The sequence below is a fragment of the Trachymyrmex septentrionalis genome, unplaced genomic scaffold (genome assembly GCF_001594115.1).
Source record: "Trachymyrmex septentrionalis isolate Tsep2-gDNA-1 unplaced genomic scaffold, Tsep1.0 scaffold25, whole genome shotgun sequence".
NCBI classification, from domain to species: Eukaryota; Metazoa; Arthropoda; class Insecta; order Hymenoptera; family Formicidae; genus Trachymyrmex; species Trachymyrmex septentrionalis.
The window spans coordinates 2,418,976-2,429,449 of NW_017305408.1; the positions used below are offsets into that span (position 1 = coordinate 2,418,976).

General features: G+C 37.3%; 1 protein-coding gene across 1 annotated transcript in view; it reads right to left on the reverse strand.

Annotated features, from left to right (window-relative positions):
- Nucleotides 1-10,474, reverse strand: part of LOC108748862 — a 24,924-nt gene that overhangs the window by 7,274 nt on the left and 7,176 nt on the right. The window contains exon 2 of the mRNA XM_018487242.1: nucleotides 831-960. Coding sequence (XP_018342744.1) covers nucleotides 831-960 — 130 coding nt within the window. The remainder of the gene's footprint in view (nucleotides 1-830; nucleotides 961-10,474) is intronic.

A 10,474-nucleotide genomic window follows, 5' to 3' on the forward strand; every position in this document is an offset into this window, starting at 1 on the left:
GGAGGCCTGGAAATATCGTGCGAAATATCCGGCAGCTTGCATGCAATCATCCACTCAATTACATACGTACCGCGCCGACTCGGCGGCGCGAGAGAGATTCGAGCGATCGAGCATCGCCGAATTGTGATAAGCCGGCGCGCGGGCTGCCAGAGACCTCGATACGATCGCGAATTCGGACGGATATAATAGACTAAAGCCGAATGTCGTATATTATTCTCGGATCAATTTCCAATTTTGCGAGAGATCGAAGAGTCGTCTGTGAAATCTCCGGAAACATCGACCGACTTTTTTAACGATAAACTTTTCAACAACTAATAATATTATATTTCGTACATATAATGGCGAAATGCTGGAATTAACACGAAGTATGAATTTTAAATATGTGTAATAGAAGAGAACCATTTTTTTCGAATGATTACAAAATCGTCAAATGTAATAAACACTTCTTTATTATATTTCCTTATCTTTTCTCTCGACGTTGCAATTAGCGCGATTAAGCTCCGCAGAGAGAGAGAGAGAGAGAGAGAGAGAGAGAAATTCTGCGCGACAGCATTCCCGCGCGTTCTTAAAATTGATATGAAGTGCGAGGAGAGAGAGAAACGACTGGACATTTTTCTCGTAGCGAAAAATTTCCCGTGGCGCGAAAAGAAAGTGGAAGAGGAAGAGACGAGGAGGTAGACCGTCACGAAATTCCCCACGAAACGGAACGTCAGCGTAACCCACACCGACGTCTTCTTCCTCTCATGGAACATGTAAAGACGGCGAATAACAACGGACGTTTTCCGTTTAAAGAGATCGCCCGTGCCGGGCGTAGAGAGAAGAAAACTCACGGGCATAGTTTGTTGATATCCTCCTTTTTCGTGACGAAACTCAGGTCGCTATTGCTGATTCTCTCAAGGGGTCTGGCGCACCTCACCAGCTCCTCGTGTCCGCACTCTTCACCTCGGCAGCTAGCAAGCACTGAAACAGAAACGCGATAATCGGGTTAGCTAAGAGAGAGAGAGAGAGAGAGAGAGAGAGAGAGAGAGAGAGAGAGAGAGAGAGAGAGAAACGTGATCGATTCGCGAAATGTAAGAGGCAACAGGGACTCGACTCGATACGTCGTCCCCATCGATAACAATGTTATTAGTAAGGGAATCGCAAAGAGCAGCGCTGTTTCTCGAATTCGATTAAGCGCGCGACGAGCACGCGGAATCGATGTTGCCGTTGCGGCGTGATTGCAGCGGAAATATCAAACAAGTTTAATTGACGTGGAAACAATGCAGATTGCACCTAGAACTTCATACTCGGACGGATCTCCAATATTCTCTCATTTCGATGGAGTTGTATCACGAGATATATCGTACACGTCTGTCGAGCAAGACATTATACTTAAAGTTTATATCATATTATATATTTCAACAAGAAGAATTCAAGAAGAATGTAGAAACAACTTTTGCTCAAGTATTTAGCTAGATATACGAATCTGAAAAGAATTTTATTGTACCATTAAAATAATTATGTAGAGCGTTCAAACTGGTTGTTAAAATATCAAAAATCTCTTGAAGGATCGCTCATAATGCGTGAAATTTCTACCTAATTATTTTGATACTCCAACAAAATTATATTCAAGTCTTCGTCTAGCTGAATTTTTTTCGATACTTGAGCAAAATCATTTTTTTCCGTACATTACTCTCTGAAAAATTTTTACTAGGAATTAAAATCTTAATAAAATAAATTTTGCTTCGACTTGATTTAAATAAAAATAAGAGATGTCGGAAATATTACGTAGGGGAAACCGGGGCACCATAGGTCATCGACATGTTGACATAATCTAGAATGTTTAAATTAATACTACTGGTACTTAATCAATACGACTGTTACTTCGTTGCCCATACTTTTTATCTAGATGGTAGTGATTAAATTCCATTATATCGAGAGAAAAGTCGATCTTGACCCAGTTCCGGTTTCTATCGGTCATTAATGATTTTCGTAATGCAATAGTAACTTTTTAACCGCATAAAAATGTTTTTAATATTGTTTTAGTAGAGAATACATATATAAAGATAAAGTGCAAGTTTCTGCGCATCTTTTCTCAATTTACCACGTTACAAGTAATAATCTGACATTAATTTTTTTATAGTTTTCTATTAAATATATAATTCAATGTATAGTTGGGTCATACATTAAATATTCATGACAAAACGGAACAATATAGAAAATACATGTACTAAAAAGGCAGTTTATATTTCTAAGCAATTAATTTTATTTTATCGTAATAAATCCTTCTCATCTTATATTAATAGTTATTTCTCATTTGTTTTTTCTCATAACTTTCTATTTCATTATTTAATAATTATTAGTCGTAATTATATTTTATTGTATTAGTGATCATGCTAACAAGTGTAAGTTAAATACTTTTCAACTTTTATTTCTTGCGTAATCCTATTATTTTGTGTGTGACTTATGGTACCCGGGTCATTATGAGGCACCGTGGGTGTCATTTCTTAAAAAACATGTTTTTATTTTTTTCTTAAAAACTAATAAATATTTACCAAATATACTTGTTAAATTTTAAAATATGTATTATGCTTTAATTATTAAAAAAAACATAATACAAACATTTTTATATTTAGGCGCACTTTTAAGAGTTACAATTTTTACGACTCGTGTGTGTGTGTGTGTGTGTGTGTGTGTGTGGGGGGGGGTCTCCCCTATGTATTTTTCTCAAAGTTTGATTCGCTACAGCCACATATCTCTCTCTCCATATTTTTAAACCGCTGAAATCACTATCAAGCCCGTTTTCTCCATCTTTCATCCTTTACCTGTCTATCATCAGTTATAATGGTTCTGTTGTTAAAATCTTTTGTGTCTGAATTTTGAAAATGAAATTACAGCAACGACGGCAGCGGCGAGCACACACATAAGACGCGCTGCTCGCGTGTGAGTATCGGTGGTCACACGCGAATTTGGGATGCAGGATAAAAAACACAGGAAATGCATTCGCCGTCCGAGCTAATGATGACGAATGGCGCGCGATATTATCACGGCGTCATGTGCCGTTGGCGAAAAACCATTCGTTCATATTAGGAAGTTGATTTGGATTTAATGGGGGGAGCATCGTTTGCTAGTTTAGCCGCGCTTTCGTCGTGCTTTTCATTCCAACTTTTGGAAATTCATTACCAATTACGCCATATGCGCGGTTCGCAAATGTTATATACACGTACATTTGCTCGGTACCTGAAGGCACTATGCTCTAATTTTAATACGGAAGACAGTTTTGCAAATTTAAAGTCGATTTATCTAACAAATCTGAAATTTGGTAAAAAAGTTTGCGTCTCAACTTTTTTCAACAACTCTCATTTAGTAATAAATCTCGAAATGCACAAAAAAGTTTATCAATCTATACGGGTATACGGTGTATATACGGGAATGTTTCTGCTTCTTCTAATCGCACGCCAGAAAACGTACCTGTATCTCGAAAATTATCGGTGCCTCGAGATCTTAATTAAGAAGAGGCCGACTCTAAATTGATCAAAGAATCCGTCATTAAATTAAAGTCAAAGATGCCGAAACATTCTGTACAAACACTCTAGCAGGGTAAAGGGAACACCGTATCCCGCCTTTTAAAGGGGAGGGTGCGAATCTCAGGACATTCTCGGCGAAATTATGAAGTACTTTCAAGAGAGAGCTTTACACTTTCCTCGTAATAAACAGGCTATTGTAAGGAAAGGATAGAAACCGGAACTGGGTCAAGATCGACTTTTCTCTCCCGATACCACCAAATGAACTTATAACTTCCGCTCGAAACCGATTACCCGGAAGTGCCACTTTCGAGGTAATAAAAGAGAACCGGCGGTAGAGACCACTGCTCTCCGTCTCTCCATGTAACACCTGCAACTCTTCTTCCTATCATCTCCCATCCCATGTATGTTTGCTCTAATATAGAGTTTCTGTATACGCGTGATGGTGCTGCTAATGGAAAGTTACGTTACATCTCACCGTCATGATGAAAAAGTAAAATAAATGGGTGTTATATTTAAGCCCGATGGAAATGTTCAAACGTCCATTACCTATGTCGATATGTCTTATAAATTATTTGAAATATCAAATGTTTTATGCAAGAGATCTTACTTTGCTTAAGAAGACGACGATAAAGTGAAATATAATAGAAACGAAGTAGTGTCCGTATGAATCAGAAAAGGAGAACATGCGAATTAACAATTTATCTTGTAAAACTTTTCTTTCCGTGATTACTTTCGGACTACTGAATCGTACGCTTTTTTTTTTTTTTTTTGGAAAAATCATTCTCGAAATATCTCGAAACATATTATACATTAGTCGTTCACGTAATACAGATATTGAATAATCTTTGCAATCTATACGTCGTATTTGTAAACATAGCATGCGTTCAGATAAACATTGCAAATTAATGTTTGTAGTTGCTACTGATGCTACATCGTTACCAAGACATGAGATTGCTAAAACATATTACGATAAATACGATCCTCGTCCTATTTGAAGGGAAAGAATCGTATATTCCTCTATTAAAATTTACCGTTAACAGGATAAAGTTTTCGAGAAAAAGAAAGATATCGCGTCCGGAAAAGAACGTCTTACTCGATTAAAAAATTCATTCGGTAAATTCAGTTCAGTCAGCAACATTAGCGAGACTCGGCCGATATGTGAAATACAGCCCACGATTCTTGCAAAATATTTGCGCAATAAACAATAAATAAATATATAAATCTTCAACTGGGACAAATCGTCCAAACGCGAGGTTTCTTTCAATTCCTTCGAGTCTAATAGGATCATTCGTCCCAGAAGAGATTTATATATATTTATTTATTGTTCCGCGAGAGAAACTACAAGTTTCTTTACCAAGTAGACCCTTTACCAAAACGGGGAAAACTCTGGCGTTTCCCTGAGACAAGATGCGAATTCTACGAGGAAGGGAGGAAGAGGGTATTGGATGCATCGCGCAAAATATGGCGCCGTGTATATCGTGTGTTTCATTACATCGATTTGGTGATGCGTGCGACAAACTACGCGACTAATCCCTCATGCGGCGCGTCGATGACCAATGTCATTAAATTTAATTACAAACTATCGAAATTATTGGAGAACTCGACCGACTATCGCGGTAACGACCAAACGATTCGGCGAGCTGTCCGCGAAACTGGCCGCGGCCTACTCTATATAGCGATGCAATTGTTTTGTAAACCGAATGCAACAATGGGACGACGGGCTTCGTCTGCCCGTGATAAATCTGTCCTTCGATGATTAAACAAATAACTCCGTCCCAACGGGACTTGTCGAACGATTTATGCAATCGTCGATTGAAATAACATACAACGATAGCGTTTCGATATACTGTCTTCTTGATATACCTGTCGCTACTATAAATTTTTTCTACAGACATAAATTTTCTCTACAAACGATGTATAAATCACGTGAAAATCATGCAACCGTATTATTTTTTGTATACCGAATCTTTCATACAAGTGATACTTGAGTGAAATTTGGTGGTACATAACAATCTTTTTATGTAATAATTTTTTAAGGAGAATTAAAACTACTCGGGAGAATTAAAACTACTTGCAATAAAAAGACCGTCCATGAAAAGATAGTATCACTTGGGTTTTACTTTTTAATTTGATACAGTTTCCTTTTTCCGAGGATTATAAATAACGTGAAAATTATATAATCACTTTCAATATAAACGGTAATAAAACCTTTTAATTAAATGAAAAATGGGCTACGATATAATTATACAATTATCGTAATTATTAATTTCTACAATAATATCTGTCTTCATAATGGATAAACGAACAAAAGTATAAACAGACCATCTTTTTCAGAGATGGTTATCCCTCTACCGCAACCCATTTTCTCATCTCCGATCGCATTTCGTTTTCTGGTTCTTCTACTTGCTTTCTCCGCTCGGCTAAGATATCACTCGTGAGAAGAGTACCAGGCTTACTGCAGGACAGAGTAAGAGTCCTGTGTGTAATTCTATTCGCACCAGTGATTCTCCAGCGGACTGAATCGATCTATTATTCAGAATTACACAAATCATGGCAATTCCAATTTTAATCGTATCTAATAACCATTTTGATTAGTAATCGACTCGTATATTCCGCAATAATTACGATCATAATTAATTTCATAATTAACATTTTTATTACATTCTCCACAACTTTGTACTTCACTTAATTCGATTCGTATTGCGTAATTATGTCACGTTACGAAGTTATTACGATATTATCTCCAGGTCTCCGCGCGTTACTGTTTTATGCTACATCACACAGACGTTCGAAACTCATCTCTTGCACAGCTTCCGATTTAATTCAAATAATAAACAACTCATTTTACGTCAACAGTTCTATTGTAAAGAAAAATCATCTTGTTTATATGTGAGACTTAATATTTTTTTTTCAGCGCTCATCACATTCGCTTCGATTCGTGTCGATTTAAAAATTGTTCAATATTTTCGTCAAATATCGAGCAGTCGAATATGGCACGTCTCAATGCCCGCACGCGGGCATACACGCATGCACGCAGTAACAGGAAGAGGTTGGTTAGGGCTTGTATTTATAACGAGGCGAGAGATGGGACCATCGTACGATGCCGGCGCAACCAATCGCGAGCCAACTCGTAGGTTGGCCTTGCCGCGACCGTTAAACACGCGTGCGAATACGCTCACTCACGCGAGTGTCGAGTCATGACGTCACACGCGCGGCGTGTACCGACTCGTATGCATTTACCTGCGTTTAAAAAAAAAAAAAAAAAAAAAAAATTCTATTGCTTCGAAATTCTCGATTTCTACTTCGAGACCTTTTTTTTCCCAAGGAGAGAGATAAAAAAAATGCTAGATAAATTATTGTAAAAATTCTTACAATGATTCCCTGAAAAATTCATTTTTTATTTTAAGATCCTTAGAGTTAATAATAAAGCGAAAACTTTACGAAATTTTTTACAGATCTTACGTCTTAACAAATATTTCTTAAATGGTATGGTACTCGTATACTTATCGGCTCAAGTTTTGGAAATAGAAGCAGAAGGAAATTTACTGCATTAAATTGTAGTTCTATTTGTATACTTACGAATATACTTTCTGCGTAGTGATTTGCAAAGTTATAAAATCAATGTACATTGATTTATTAACGTGTCACGCCACACTGTAATATTAAACAAAGACAGTAATGTGTACTTCTTTTGTATAGACATTGATAAGATTTCATTTCATAATGCAGTATTAATTATTATCTCACTACTTCGTTTCACATTACATGTAAATTTTGTCTTTTTGATTTTACTTTTTCCATACCATCGAAAAAATGAACATTATTATTGATAAATCTTTTTCACTACTTATTATATTTATAACAATGAATTCCATACCAAGTGTTTACGAATAAATACACTGTAAAGGTATAAAATGACGATTTTTTAACATTTTATGTAACTTTGATACTTTTAAATGTCTCAAAAAGTTTACTATGTGTCTCATCGTCTTCGTTTTCTATCTAAAAGATACGATGCGCGCATACCATCTTCGAGCTCACACCCCGAATTTCCTGATAGAGCTAAAGCGGACTGCTTCAGAATTTCTAACGACAATGGAAACTATCTAGACAACATGTATCGGTTACAAGTAGCCCCGTGGTCCATTGTCCATAACCATGCAAGTGGTATTGTGTTCATCGTTTTCCGAGAACGATCGTCATGGGATGAAATTTCAGATTCGGAATGATTGACATTAAGAATAGCGAGCTCGCAGGGCGTATTAGGTTAATGAAATCTCTCCGAGGGTTACCTGACAGCCGAGCACGACTGAAATAGACTAAACGACGACACGATGATAAGGATGATAAGAAGGTCGTGCGGCTATGAGAAGATGAGAAGGAGAATAGCTGCAAAATCGTTGAATAATTGACCGACGGTTCATTTGCGTCAATGCGAAAGCGTTATCTTATCTGTGCTAGTATTACGCGCATAATTATGCGAAAAGTGGCGCGTATTATTATCTGCTTCCGGTTTTATTATCTATTCCTTTTCAGTCCTCGCGCGAGACGAGACGGATGGATTAATGGACAGATGACGATGACGATGACCCTGCGTGATGACTCTTCTTTCGCGTGCCATCCTCGTCGCGTGACTGACCTACGAGCGGAATAGGCCGTCGGCATAATGAATAACTCACAATAAGCTGATTGCGTGCAAAAATACTTTCATTTTTAATCTGACGCGTGAGAAATAAGAACGCGATGTCGTTTTAGTCAAAACACTCTTTTGTGTCTAACGGTATAAAAAAATTGCGCGAGTACAAGTATATTTTTCTCTAGATAACTATTACGTCTGTATTTTATCGCGAGTAATAATTTTCATTCCGAATCGTGATTAATAGGTCAAAAATATCTGGAAAATATTATGCGTTATAGGATGATACTTTATACAATAACACAGATCTTAGTTCAATATATGTGGTGCCTGCAAACTATGTTAATCTAATCGGTGTGTTATATTAAGCTGTAGCGGTATCTGTATCTCAGATATTTTGTGTATGTTTCTAAGAGTTAAATGTTTAAGATCAAAATAGAAAATTGTGTCGGTAACTGGTTCTCCCTCCCTCCTCCACCTTCTCTCTCTCTCTCTCTCAATATTCTGAAATCGATGCACATTTCCTGGATAAGTAATTGTTTCAACATTAATTCCCATTTAAGCGAATCTTTTTTTTAGAGGAAATCTACGACAAAACGCGAATCCTAGGTTGATGAATTAAAATTGTCGTTGCAAATTTAAAGAGTATTTTAGTCGGTCGAGACAAAACGATTTTTCTCATCTTTATTTAGCGACCATTTAGTATCGCGTTTAATAACAAAGTTGACTCATGTTTACATGTTTTGTATTTATTAACGTTCATTAGCGATGCATTACTTGTATTATCATACATTAGCGCTAATCAGTGCTGATATTTTTTGGTTTTGTTTTATATAAATAGATTCGAGAACCGAACGAGTATCGATACCGGCTCGGATACTCGTGAAAATTCTCGCAACTCTTGCAGCAACCTTTAAGTAGGTAGTGGTTTAAAGGCTACGTAAATTGAATAGGTAAGATGCGAAACATCCAAAAAGAGATTTTAATTTCATACTTATTACTGGTACATTTTTATGTTATGTTGTAGCTGAAACGTTAGTTATACCCTTACAAGATAGAGGGGATATGAAAATAATGAACTTTAAGACTTCTGGCTTTCTAGGCCATACCTTTTATTTTCTTTTCCAGTAGCACAGTTTTAAAGAAAACACTATACCTGCGCTGGTGCAGTGAGGCCATCCCATCGTCCTACCCATTTAAAGGTTGACGATTCCGAGGTAGATATCGATACTTTTGAAAGCTCTGCTTGTTTCCCTTGAAAATCTCAACGTCTTGAGATCTATAACTCGCAATGCGATACCGACGTGGGTAGAAAAATTGTCAAATGTCTGCAAAGACATGCATAATAGGACATTGAAGAAATAATGTACGAGTGATAGAAAATGGAAATCGACAGATTAACACGATTATGTCTCTGTGTAATCGAACAACCTTATAATTTCTAATTAGACATGAAGCAGAGAAATAATATTTCCATTTAGCAAAGAGATAAAATTATATTTATTACAATAAATATATCCGCATTCTGCAGCATCTTTTCATACAACTCGTTATTTTATCCAAGTTTTACTTTTCCCATAAATGAAAGATAGCACTCTGTTTTATCTTCAAGCCTCCGTCCTTTCTCTACATTTAATATGACATTGGTATACATCGTCAACGACAGACAAGATTTCGCTTAACTTTAATTAATTTGCTTCGCTGTACACGTTTATTACAACGGTCTCTATTCCTTTTCATTCTTTTCATGCATTATCGCTCCGTTTACGCTATTTATTATTGTAATGTTACTGTTGCGCATCCGTATCCTATTTCCAGAATAAATAACAATGAGAATAGCAAAGGGGGGAAATAAACTCGTCGTACCTACTCGAGATACGTAAGAAGGGATAGAAGTCCAAGAGGCGGAAGAAACGCGGAGTAAAAGTAAACGAGTATTAGTCTCGAGAAACCTATACCGAAAAATATCAGGCGATGCTAGACGCGAATCAGTCAGTCAGTCACATGATTCGTGCGAAGAAGCAGCTGCGCGTCTCTCTTCTCTCTCTATATGTCTATATCTTTATCTCTCTCTCTCTCTCTCTTTCTCTCCGCCACGCAACAAGTCCTCGTTCTCGCGCGTGTACTTACGTAGAGAGAAACACCTAAACTGTATGGAATGCGTGTACGAACCGGCTGTTCTCTCCCTCTAGTTTCCTCCTCGCATCTGTCGTTTTCTGACGACAGAGGTTTCTCACGCGGTCCTCGTCAAGGAAAAACAGCTCGGCTGCTTATCGTACGAGGATGCTTTTAGCGCGTGGCGCGACTATGGCGTGACGCCGCGATCGGCGTG